This window comes from Vombatus ursinus, unplaced genomic scaffold (genome assembly GCF_900497805.2).
Source record: "Vombatus ursinus unplaced genomic scaffold, bare-nosed wombat genome assembly UNPS02014942.1, whole genome shotgun sequence".
Lineage (NCBI taxonomy): Eukaryota > Metazoa > Chordata > Mammalia > Diprotodontia > Vombatidae > Vombatus > Vombatus ursinus.
Window position 1 is genome coordinate 5,392,477 of NW_020954720.1, and position 13,132 is coordinate 5,405,608.

The 13,132-nt window shown below is 40.3% G+C and overlaps 1 protein-coding gene across 1 annotated transcript; it reads right to left on the bottom strand.

Annotated features, from left to right (window-relative positions):
• On the bottom strand, positions 1 to 12,131 carry ACOD1 (aconitate decarboxylase 1). Its single transcript, XM_027844599.1, has 5 exons — positions 12,047 to 12,131; positions 8,058 to 8,219; positions 4,850 to 4,939; positions 2,372 to 2,577; positions 1 to 1,072 (listed from the first exon to the last, which is right to left on the bottom strand). Exons 1-5 carry the CDS (start codon positions 12,056 to 12,058, stop codon positions 124 to 126), a joined length of 1,419 nt encoding a protein of 472 aa, XP_027700400.1. The 5' UTR covers positions 12,059 to 12,131; the 3' UTR covers positions 1 to 123.
• Positions 12,132 to 13,132: the final 1,001 nt, after the last annotated feature.

The following is a 13,132-nucleotide window of genomic DNA, read 5'->3' on the forward strand; positions in this document are numbered from 1 at the left end:
TCAGTTTCCTTATCTGTAAAATGTACTGAATGACCTCCAAGGGCCCTTCTAGTTCTAAATTTATGATCCTATGAATCTTCAAAGTGTCAAAACCCTTCAATCCTTTGGAAGTATCAAGAGAGGCTATGGGTGGGAGAGTACATGCTGAATACAATTTGAAGTCTTCTTTGGTAGACAAGGCCCCCTTAAAAATGTGGTTAACAGAGAACAATTCTCTATGTCTTCTAATCTGTTCACTGTTTTTATAATGCCTTCTACTGCCTCAGAGGGGAGCACAGTGGAAGAATTGGCTCTAAATTTTTCTTCTAAGTCTTCCTGATTCAGTGGTTTCCTCCAGTGACCATAAAAAGTATCACAGCGTTCTGTGAAGGTATTTCCATTCTCAAGGGTGACGCTCATCTCACAGTAGAGGGTATCAAAGTTAGGCTGATTATCAGGAGGGTACTCCAACACTACTTTATCAAGCAGCTCCCTTATCTGAGGCCTGTCAACCTGGCTCTTGTGGAATGACTGGACTGAGATGCCACCATCAAGTAACATAGCGCAGGCAATGAACTGGAAGGAGTGCCGGGCTTCGTGCTCTGAAACTGGGAAAGGCCTATTCACGTATTTGACATCAGGGATTCTAAGCACAATTCTTTCGATCTTGTCAGTGGGGAGCAAGTACTTCCTCACAGAAGCAGCTGCATCTGCCACCCAGTGTGTTCCTAAGTGGGCAGGGAAGCGCTTGGTGGCTATATCTTGGTGGTCCAGCAGCAAAGTGTAAGATTCTAAAGCTGGTAGGGCTTGTGGAGTGTAGTTGGAATAGAAGGCCCCAAACCCTGCCTCTGTGTCCAAGATCTTCTGGTTCCCTTGAAGGCCCAGCAAAGCCAGGAAAGCAGCTTCTAACCCATGCCTGGCTGCGTTGCCAATGTGGAGAGGTTTGGTCTGTGTGGCTGCATTTGCCATGGGTGCCCCTGCATAGGAAACGGCAATAGCCATAGCCTCTCTGCACTTTGTTCGATCAAGCCCTAAAAACTTGGCTGCAGCAGCAGCGCTGCCCAAAGTGCCCACAACTTTTGGTGGATGGAATCTGGAAAGCAGAACACAGAACAGGCCAGTTAATTGTGGTGTATTAGAGAGGCTTATATTACATTGATGGCTAAAACCCCTTGCAGGGGATTATTAAAAACACAGGGCAGGCAGTGACTTAGAAAGGTAAGCCATTATCTTGCATGCTCAAATATATGGTGAAAGAAAAATCTCTGGGGAATTTGAGTTGGGATTTTGGCATCAATTCTAGTAACTAGGCTCTAGGGAACATCTCAGAAGGAAATGAGGCAGATAGGACAGTCAATGGGGAGGTACTACAGATAAGGTCAAACAGACAGAAGGACAGTGGGTATTCTAGTCTAGTCTGCCCTTGCCTACCACTGTACCATCCCATAGTTAGCCTTGGTAAAAAGCAGTTCCTGCCAAGGATGGGACACTAAATGGAAAACCACTGGTTGTAGAAGGTTCATTCTGCACCAGGGTTCCCCTGACACCATCCATTGTGCCAAGAGGAAGAGCCAAGACCCAGATCTAGCATTCCTTCATCTAATAGCTGGCCCTACCAGATACTGAGTTGACAGTTAGTTGTGAACTCTGTTGGATTCTCTTTACTTCTTTCCCTGTTTGCAAGAAAAATGGTTGTGGGGACTCTAAATAAACTGAACTGTGTCTTTCCTGCAACTCCTTAGTAAAGAGAATGCTTACACACTGGGAGAATGCTGGGTTTAGGAGATGGGTCTCCAACTGTGTGGCTGATTTTCTATTATAGAATACTTATTTCTCTTATTGATTACTACACAAATGAGCAAAACACCACATAGTGTCCACACATTTCTTTATAATGGGGGCTATTTCCATTATGAGCACATGACTAGAGTTCAGTAAAATGTAGCAGGTTCAGTAGCAAGTCAAGGTCTTCTGGTAAGTAAGAAATCTCAGATCTATTCTGATTAGGTAAATCCTCCCTGATCTCACCCTTTGGTTAATGAGAAGAGTGTTGCCACCCGAGAGAAGTGGACCTGGGGATCACTCACTCTTGAAGAACCAAAAGAAAGTCTGCATTTCATCAGCAGTTCCCTTAAGTGGTGTAGAGTTTATGATGGTCAGGTGAATGAATTGGTTAGTCCATAAGCATTTATTAACTGCTTACTATGTGTTAGCATTTGCTAATAGCTGATCTTTTTTTGATAAATAAGACTAGGATAGTAGCTAGCAATGCCAACTGGTGGTTAAAATTAACCTTTAGTATTAGATAAATTTAATGGAGATCAGAGCCCTAAAAAGCATCAACTATTTTATATTTCATTTTGCCTAACTCTGGGACAAATTCTCTCCATACCTCTTCGGTATGTCACTGGCTTCCTTGGAGAAATGCATTAATCGGCCTTGTACTTCAATCCCAACATTGAAAGCCAGCAGCAGGTCAAGTCCAGAAACCTTGGGATTTTGAGGTAAGACTTCTGATAAAGCCAAGAGGACAGGAAGTACTGGCCCTGAAGGATGTGTAGCAGGGTGCCATGTATCATCAAAGTCCATTGAGTGAACCTTTGTAGGATAGGAAAAACACACACACACAAATATATAGATTCATTTCCCTTCAGTCCCAATGGACTAAAAACAATAGAGAAAAAGATAACTTTGTCAGAGATGAGATTTTATCTTAAGTTCTCTATATTCTCATTAAGTCTGAGGAAGGAGCATGGTGTGGATTGGGGTGGAGTTCAAAAGACCTGGGTCCAAATTTTGTAATGAAGAAACCACCTGGAACAGCGTATATAAGGTTTTAAAACTTTTCAATGTTTGTTTAAAGTTTTTATATCTTTGCCCTTACTAGTGTATTATAGCCAGTATTAAGAGAAATCTGTGGTTAACCCCAAAATGTTATTAGTCTACATGTATTTAATTTACTCAAAGACAGCTGAGAGGTAGATTATGGGGGGGAGGGGGAGGGGGAGAGAGGGGGAGGGGAGGGGGGAGAGAGAGGAGAAGATAGGTAAGGAGGAAGAGAAAGGTAGGAGAGGGGCATGAAGAAAGAGAGGTGGGGACAGAAGGGGAGAGAAGGAGGGAGGTGTAAAGGGAGAGGAAGAGGGAAAGTCCTCCCATCTGGGGACTTGAAGGAACTAAAGAGATTTTTCTTGAAAGCATATTATTAAACTTCTTAAAAACAGAGAAAAAAATGAACCCAGGTCACTCATGAATTACCCTGAGCACACAAGAACTTAATGATATAATTAGGGGATTGGTAAATCAGAAACTCATGGACATCGGCCTAGGATACTTCAAAGGTCCCTTTGTTCTTCCCGTATAAATATAAGAGGCACCTCCCACAAGGTGGAGAGCTGATCACAGTGACTAGAGAGAAAATAAGTCTCAGAAGAGAAGGGGTGGGAAAAAGGGGCATCCAGAAAAAGGAAATGGGCAGTTTTTCTTCTAGGCCAAATACTTCCAACTCCAAACACTGCCTTCTCAAATAAAATCTTTGTGGATATTGTCATGCTTATTTGTTTCATTTCCAAATTCTTCCTAGATGTTTCTACCTGGATGTCCTGCTGTTATCTGCAACTGGACATTTATAAAACAATTCACTATTTTCTCCCTTAAAGAGACTTCCCTTTCTCATGCAGGATTGAAGCCTTGTAGTTGTCTCTAACTTTTCCTCTTTCCTCACCTCTTGCATCAAGTTAATTGACAAGTCCAGCTATTTCCTCCTCAATAATCTTCCACTCAATCCCTTCTTTTCCATACCCACTGCACTGCTTAGCCACCTATCATCACTCATGTCTGACTCATTGCAGAAGTCTTCTAATTTGTCTTCCTGATTTCAGGCTCTTCACACCTCTAAGCTGTCATGCCATCTTCCTAAACCATTGCTTTGATTATTTCAATGCCCTGCTAAAAAATATCTTCAATAGCTCCCCAGTACCTACTGAGTAAAGTCCAGATTTTGTATCTTAGCATTTAAGACCTTCTGTTATCTGGCCCTAACCTACCTTTCCAGTTTCGCTTCCAACTACTACCACATAGAAAATTAACCTCCAGTCAAATTCCTTTACTTATTGTTTCTGAAATACTATATTATATAATATGATATAATATAATAAACACATTTATGTAATACTTTGCTTGAAGTGCTATCGTCACAACAACCCTAAGTTGTTGTGAGGAAAGGGAAGCACAAGTATTGTCATACCCATTTTACAGATGAAGAAAATGTAGTTTTTGAGAGGTTAAAAGACTTGTCCATGGTTGTATAGCCTGTATGAGTCTGAAGCAGTTTCAAGATCAAGGTTTCCTGATTTCAGTGCTGGCACTGGATACACTATTACTCCCTGTCTGTTCTTTTGACCTACCCCCTTCCCCACCACCATTGAAACCTTTGAAAGCCAAGCTTAAATGCTATTTCTTTCATATGACTTTCTCTGATTACCCCTGCCAAAAATGCTTCCTCTCCATTCTGAAATCCTTTAATAGAATCGACATCACCCATTGTAAGATTATCTTAGGATTCCTTTGATGGTTGTAACTGTGTGTATCAGTTTTATATTTCCCACTAGATGAAGTGCTTTGGCATTGAGTTTTTTATTTTTGCCACAGAGATCTGGAGAAAGAGTCCAGACTTATAGTTGGGATATCCTAAAAGTGTTCTGTACTTCATGAAAGCCTCCTTTTCCCCAAGTCCTTGGTTTCATCCGTTCATAGATAATTTTATCCTATGAAGCTTCTAAAAGGGCTTGTTTTAAAAACTTTAGAAACAACAGAGACAAAAACTGGTGATACTGATTATCTGAGACTTGAAAAGCAACATAAAAATACTTACAGCTACTCCATTTACGAAAGCGGCATATGTGGGTGGGAGCCTGAGATCTGGATGTCCCCAGACGCAGCTGGAGGCGTCACTACTGTAGATCTGGAACAAAAGCAGAAGAGTTAAACTGGGGCAGTAGGTCACCACTGGTGTCTTGCTTGCTCCTTCCTCTTTAATGATTGGGGTCACTAGACTAACAAATTTTGATGACAAATGTAAATCACATTCCGTAAATTTCTTCTTCTTTGGTTTAGGGGGTTATACAACTTCTCCTTCACATCTAGATTAGAGAAGTCCGTGAGCCTCTCATACAAGTTCCTGATGCAGACGATGGGAGGTATAGAGAGGTTTGACTTACATGCACATTTTTAAAAAAAATTTCAGTTCTAAATTGATGATTCTAGATATTTATATCTACTGTATATATATTTTTTATTATATGTATTATGTGTGTGTGTGTGTGTGTGTGTGTTTTAAACTAGACCTGCAATTGTATCAGTGTAAGGAGCTCCTGGTGAGGAATTTCCTCTGCTACTGGAGATTGGGACTGCTCTGCAATTTAGTTTCAGAGTGGCATGGAACACTTAGAGGCCAAGTGATTGCCCTGGGTCAAACATCTATTTTTCGCCAGAGGTGAGACTTAGACCCAAGTCTTCTTGTTTCTGAGACCAGCTTCCTAGTCACTATGCCAGGGTCACTCTAAATAGATTTTATTTATTATAGGCATATTGTCAACAATGTATTATGTAATATATTATTATAAATATGCAGGTTACTACATATACACATATGTGTAAATGCACATATACACATGTGTACACACATGTGTATATATGTGTATATATACATGCACACACATACGTGTATATGTATAGACACACACACACACACACACATATATATATATATATACATTAGATCCTTCATAGATATACTCTTCAGGCAACTGTTTAAGACTTTGAGGTACAAAGAAGATGCCGATCTGCTTTGGTAGAGGAAGCTTCCTCATCACATGGGGAGTTCCTTACATATATGAAGTCACAGGTCTGATCCAAAAAAAATTACTACAAATACCTATATTATAGAAACACGTTTCTGGAATACAATGTTTATTATCATAGACATACTGGACATATTTTGCATAAATAACAAATAAGTGCCTATATAGCATTATATTACTGCTAGAGATATATGTCTACAACATATACAAAGCTTATTATTTTTTACTGTACATACACACTCTATATGTAGCTGCATCATAGATATGTTTATTGTTTTTACTCTTTACATTGTATATGTTGCTGTATCATAACTCAATTTTTGTACTATCATGGATCTGGACTATGTGTGTGTTTTTAAGCTATTAAAGCTTAACTGCATTAAGAGTTTTGGGACAGTGGCAGCTAGGTGGTGCAGTGGATAGAGCACCGGCCCTGGTGTCAGGAGGACCTGAGTTCAAATGTGACCTCAGACACATAACCCTCACTAGCTGTGTGACCTTGGGCAAGTCGCTTAACCCCACTGCCTAGCCAAAAAAAAAAAAAAAGAGTTTTGGGACACCCTGTATGGGTGTGTATGTGTGGGTATGTATACACACAGACATATGTATATATACTCACATGTATATATGCATGTTCCAGATCTTATATGTATTATGTATGTATATTATATATACATACATATATAGTCACATATGTATAAATGGTTTTTGTCTAGACCTGTGATCTCACTGGTGTAAAGAAATTATATAAACTACTGCTATTGATTTTACTGATGTAGTTTACCAATTTGTCTGAAATTTATAGTCTTAGCATTAACAAGTATTTTTTTGGTACGAATTATGTGATGCCAGGCACTGTGGTAAGTGCTGAGCACGCAAAGAAAAGAACAAACAGTTCTTGTTTTCAGGGAACCCATACTTTAACAGGGAGAGACATGTAAACAAGTTATATACAGGATAAGTTGGAGATAATCACCAGAGGGAAGACATTCAACATTGGAAACATGTGTAGGTAATATTGGAGTCAGTGGGTGGTATGGTGGACAGAACTCTGGGTCTGGAATTGGGAAGATCTGAGTTCAAAAGTGTCCTTAGACACATACTAGCTGTGTGAGCCTAGGCAAGTCACTTAACCTCTGACTGCCTCAGTTTCCTCATCTGGGATGAAGGATAATAAATGGGGATAATAGTAGCACTTAACTTGCAGGGACAAATGAGATAATATAAGGGTACTCAGCACTGTCTGGCACATAGTAGGTGCTATATAAAGGCTTATTTCCTTCCCTTATCCATTAAAGGGGATTGGGAAAGGCTTTTTGCTGAAGATGAGATTTTAGTTGAGACTCAAAGGAAGTCAGGGAAGCTGGAAGGCAGAAATGAGGAGGGAGAGCAGTTCAGATATAGTGAACAGCTGGTAAAAAACAAAACAAAACAAAAAAACCAGTCAGGAGATGGAGTATCTTGTTCAAGTAACAGCAAAGAGGCCAGTGTCATTGGATTATAGAGGTGAATAACATGTAAAAACACTGGAAAAATAGTAAAGATCCAGGTTATAAAGGGCTTTAAAAGCCAAACAGAGAATTTTGTTTGATCCTAGGGTAATAGGGAGCCACTGGCATTTACTGAATAGGGAGAGTGACATGGTAAGACTTGTACTAAAAAGATCACTTTGAAAGCCAAGTAAAGGATGGGATGTGGTGGGGAGAGAATTAAGGCAGGGAGATTAACAAGAAGGCTATTGCGGTAGTCCAGGGATGATGGGATCCTTCGCCAGGATTATGGTCATGTCAAAGGAGAGAAGGGGAAGCGTATAGAGAAATGTTAAAAAAGTAGAATCTACAGGATTTGGCAACAGCTTGGAGATGGGGTCGTGAGAAAGAGTGAGTAGCTTAGGATGACACCTTGGTTGGAAGCCAGGATGACTCAGTGGATCGTGGTGCTCTTGAAAGGAACATGTAAGTTAGGAACAGAGGAGGGTTTAGGGCAAAGGTAGAACATTTGCTTTGGCACTGAGAGGTTGTGATTTGCCAATGGTCACACAGTATGTATCAGAGGTTGGACATGACCACACATCTTCCTGGCTCCATGCCCTGTCTGCCACAATGTCCTGCCCCTCTATATTATGTCACATTATCTTTTATTAAACTATGCTATGTTATATCACATTACACTAATTGTCAGGCATATTTGTACCTCTAATATATACTTTTGAACTCTTACTTTACTATATTGTGCTGTTTTGTGGAAGACTTCTGTGTTGGTTCCCAGTAGGCCAACACCCAGAGTGTCCAGGATCATCCTCTTACTTCTCTGAAGGACTCGATCTGTCAGGTGCTGTATATTTAGGCCATGGATGACACTGGCAAAGCTTTCTGTGATGGACTTAAAAAGGAAATATTTTTCAATGAGCAGCAGATGTCATGCATTTATTCTTCCATACTTACTTCTTACAAGAGGAGTTAGCATTTTTGCTTAGAGGTATGTGCCCCTTATTAGTGAATTTAATATACAGAGATAAGAAATTGTAGGCTCAGAATCTGAGCGGTGGAAGCCACCTTAGAAACCACCAGATCCAATGCCCTCCTTTTACAAAGAAGGAGCTTTGGGCACAGATTGGTGCAGGCACTTGTCCGTGGTCACCCAGATGGCTCTGGCAGAGCTAAGACTTGATCCTGGGTGTGTCATGTATTTCCCACTTCACCAAGCTGCTGAATCCTTACAAAAACAGATTGAGATCATTATCTCTATTTCACAAGGGCCCTTTGCTTTACAAAAAGAACCATGACAAGGTTTAAAATGTAAACTTCCTGTTTTAAATGAATTTAAGATAAGATTTGATTTGTATACTTTTTAAAAAACAGGTTTTATTTATGCCCTTTATTTTTACATCACAACCACATTTGGATGTGGCATAATCCTCCTGCCAGGAAAAGGGATGTATGTTTTATAATCTATTCTCTGAGACCAAGATTGGTTAGTATAATTATTCAGAGTTCAACTTCCTTTAGTTGCACGTAGTTTTTTTTTTTTTTTTTTTTAAGGCAATTGGGGTTAAGTGACTTGCCCAGGGTCACACAGCTAGTGTTTGGTCTGAGGCCAGATTTGAACTCAGGTCCTCCTGACTTCAGGGCCGGTGCTCTACATGTAGTTTTCTAAGAATATGCTAATTATCTACAATGAGGTATACCTGCATTCTTGAGCATACCATGCTAACCCCCACCCCTATACATTGTCTCATTTCTTTGAAGCCAGTAAGAGGAACGCCACCACAAATGACTCCAATCCCAATGACTGACTATTCTTCATCTAAGGGTTTTGTCTGTGAACTTGTCTCAACTCCAGATTCTCTAAATCTAAGCCAAGTGTCTCTAACATTTTCATTAAATAGGCATTTTTAATCACCTACTCTGTATGGGTCACTGTGTCTTTTGTTGTTGCATGATGAGTTACTAGTCATTTTTTTAAAGCCTTGATATTAATGGAGGCTGTTGTGTTGGGGTTTTCACAGTGAAGTCTCTGAGATGGAGCTGAGGGCCAATTGGTCAGAAGATCATAGATCCAGAGTAGGATGGGAGTTCAGAGGCCATTTCATTTTATAGATGAAGAAGCTGAGGCTGAAGGGAGTTAAGTGACTTACCCAAAGTCATATTGATTGTAACCATCAGAGTTGGGATTTGAACTCAGGTACTCAGATTCCTGAGCCAGTGCTCTTTTCACTACACTAGGGGAAGGGAGGGAGAGAATGAGCATTTCTATAGTGCCTACTATGTGCTAGGCACTGTGCTGAGCACCCTTTTACAAATATCTCATTTGATTTGAGGGAATCTAGGTGATCCAGTGGATAGAGTGTTAGACCTGGAGTCAGGAAGACTCAGCTCCCTGGGTTCAAATCTGGCCTCAGATACTTACTGGCTGTGTGACCCTGGGCAAGTCATTTAACCCAGTCTGCTTCAGTTTCCTTATCTGTAAAATGGAGAAGGAAATGGCAAACCACTTCATTATCTTTGCCAAGAAAACCCCAAATGGAGTTGCAAAGAGTCGGAAAAAAACCTGAACAACAACCACAACTTACATTTGATCCTTACAATGACCTTGTGAGATAAGAGCTATTGTTATCTCCATTTTACAGTTAAGGAAGTGGGCAAACAGAAGTTAAGTGACTTGCCTAGGGTCACACAGCTAGTCTGGGGCTAAACTTAGGTCTTCATAATGCCAGGCCCAGTGCTCCATCCATTATTCCACCAACTGCTTCAAGAGAGGCCAAGTGAGGGGCAGCTAGGTGGCACAGTGTTTAGAGCACCGGCCCTGAAGTCAGGAGGACCTGAGTTCAAATCCAGCCTCAGACCAAACACTTGATACTTACTAGCTGTGTGACCCTGAGCAAGTCACTTAACCCCAATTGCCTAAAGGAAAAAAAAAAGAGAGAGAGAGAGAGAGAGGCAAAGTGGGAGGCATTCCGATTTTATGCTCTAGGAATCAATCACTGCAAACCCAATTTAAAAAGGGAAAAGAGGAAGAGATTATTGTGACAGTAGCCTCTTTGGAGATTTACCAACATATCTGTATCTATTTCTGGGAAATGCAGTTCTAAAGCATGCTTTCTCTTTCCAATTCTATCTTTACATTGGAGCTGGTTAGTGATAGTGCAGAGTTCCTTTTTTCCTCTACTGGAACAGGCTATCAGTAATGGCACTACCACGTGGGGAAGAGTTGGTTGTTCATGGGATGAGGTTCAATCATAGAAATCATAGGCCCTCAGAGCTGGAAGGAATATAGGAGGTTAATCTGGTCTGGTACAAACCTCGCTTGACATATGAATCTCTTCTATGACATTCCCCACAAGTGTTGGGGAACTCACTACTTTGTGAATAGTTCATTCCATTTGGAAAACACTGGGAGAGTAGATACAAAAGTGGGATCTCAGAGTCGGTTGTTATATGCCTATTCCAACTCTGTATTACCATGAATAGTGCAGGCAGTCACTCCATAGAGAAGCCTGCTTATAAACCTTTAAATAAACGTAGTCATTCATATTTATATAGCACTTGGCAGTTTATAAAGGGCTTTCTCTCCCCCCCCCAACTCTGTGAGATAGCTATATTAAGTATTATCACCTCTATTTTACAAATGAGGAAACTAGAGCTAAGAGTTCAATGGATTGCTGAAGGCCACCTGGGTAGCATATAATAGAGATGGCATTAAAACTCGAATCTCTTTTGACTCCAAGACCAATTCATTTTCCACTATGCTACAAGGCATCTCATGCTTCCAAAGGACAAGTAACCCTACATTGGCCCTAAAGGGACAATGTAAGAAAAATGAGATGAAGAGAAAGAAATAAGTGACATTCAACAACCTGTGAACTTAACTTTCTCCCTCTTATCTTAAAAATAACTTTTTGGATCTGACTGATTTTTTCTTGTCAGCTGAGAAAGCAGTGTGGTAAAAGGGAAAATCATTGGTTCTGGAGTCAAAGGGTCTGGGTTCTAATCTTGACTCTATTATTCTTTACATGTATGACCTTGGGCAAAACACTTAAGTTCTTTGGACTTCAGTTACATCCTATGAAAAAGGAGAGGTGTTGGACTAGGTGATTTCTTAGGTTCCAGTCACTCTAGGTCCTATGTTTATTGAAAACAACAATAAAAACTATGCTCAAAGTAAAAAATAAATAATACTATGTTAACTAATCTATTTTTTATTTAAGCATTTTATTTCCAGTTCTATATTCTCTCCTTCCCTCCAGCCTTTCCCCTCCTATTGAGAAGACAAGAAATATGATACCCATTATACATATGAGTTGACTAACTTCTTAATAAGTCATGTCTATTTATTGTCTCAATTTAAAAAAAAAAGAACAGTTAACCAAGTCCCTTATGTTTATAGTATCAGATGAAGAAAAAGATGTATTCAATTTTTCAATCAATAAACACATTATATATTCACTATTTGTCAGGTGCTTTGCTAGGCACAGAAAATACAGAGAAAACAAATGAAAAAGTTTTACTTCCCCAAGGACCTTATATTCTATTGGGGGGAAAACATATAAACATATAAATATAACTAGTATTTGAGAGTGATCTGTAAATCAGAGTTTCCATTTAAATAAGGTAAAATGCCATTTTCAAAGCAAAAACATCACATAACTGGAAAAGAGAGTAAAGAGATGAAAATCAAACCAAAAGAAATAGGCTGTAACATAATCATACCTTGAGAATCATTCTGAGCTGAAGAAGAGGACAATTCCAGGAACAAAGCTGAGCAGTGACTTGAACAAGCGCTCAACTTCCTTTATAGAAGCCTTCAACTTTTTTTCCCACCACGCCTTGCCACATCTCACTTTGCTCAGTCACTTCCTTCTCTAAACTCAGGAATTTCCCCATTTCTCCAATATTTTCATTTCAATTGCCTCCATCATGAGCTATAGCTCTTTGGCCTATCCAAACAAAGTAGGGAATTACTTTGGAGTACTTCCTATGGAGCATGTGTGGGGATGGGACTGTGCCTTGGCCCCTTCCTGTGGACCACCTTCCAAGGGACATGTGAATCCACTGGCTCCTGGTTGCTTCTTTGGTCCTCATGATAGGTAAAAGGGACTATGTCAAAGAGGATTGTTGACTAGTGAAGTAATAATTACCCTTTCAGCAGGCCAGATAAGAGATCAAAGAGAAAATCCTCTCTCTCTTTGTTGGATCATGACATGTTGGATCAGTTTTCCTTCTAATAAGGGTTGGGAAGGCATTTTTCTCCCCTTCCCCACCTCAGCACTAGCTGTGTACACATTGCTGTGTACAGCAATGAACCTGTATTCGAATTACTTAACACAGTTCCTGGCAAATTGTTCAGTCATTTTTCAGTTGTGTCTGACTCAGGCTAGATTTGAACTCACAATGAGTCTTCCTGATTTCAAGACCAGTGCTCAATCCACTGGGCCACCTAGCTGCCCTTTTGTTGTTGAGTCATTTCAGTCACATCTGACTCTCCATGACCCCATTTGGGGTTCTCTTGGCAAAGATACTGGAGTGATTTGCCATTTATTTCTCCAATGCATTTTACAAATGAGGAAACTGAGGCAAACAGGGTTAAGTGACTTGCCCAGGGTCATATAGCAAGTAAGTGTCTGAGGTTGGATTTGAACTCAGGTCTTCCTGGCTCCAGGGCTGGCACTCCGTCCACTGTGCCACCTAGCTGCCAAATAGGCACTAAATGAATGCTGGTTGGAGGACTGACTGAACCAGAGACTGGGTCTCAAGTCCTCAGTTGCCTCTTTTGCTTTGTGTTTCTTTCCCTTAGTA

Coding starts and splice junctions, on each gene's coding strand:
- ACOD1 (XM_027844599.1), bottom strand. Junction 2,578..4,849: donor CTTTCGTAAATGGAGTAGCT/GTAAGTATTTTT, acceptor TATCCTACAAAG/GTTCACTCAATGGACTTTGA. Junction 1,073..2,371: donor GCCAGTGACATACCGAAGAG/GTATGGAGAGAA, acceptor TCTGCTTTCCAG/ATTCCATCCACCAAAAGTTG.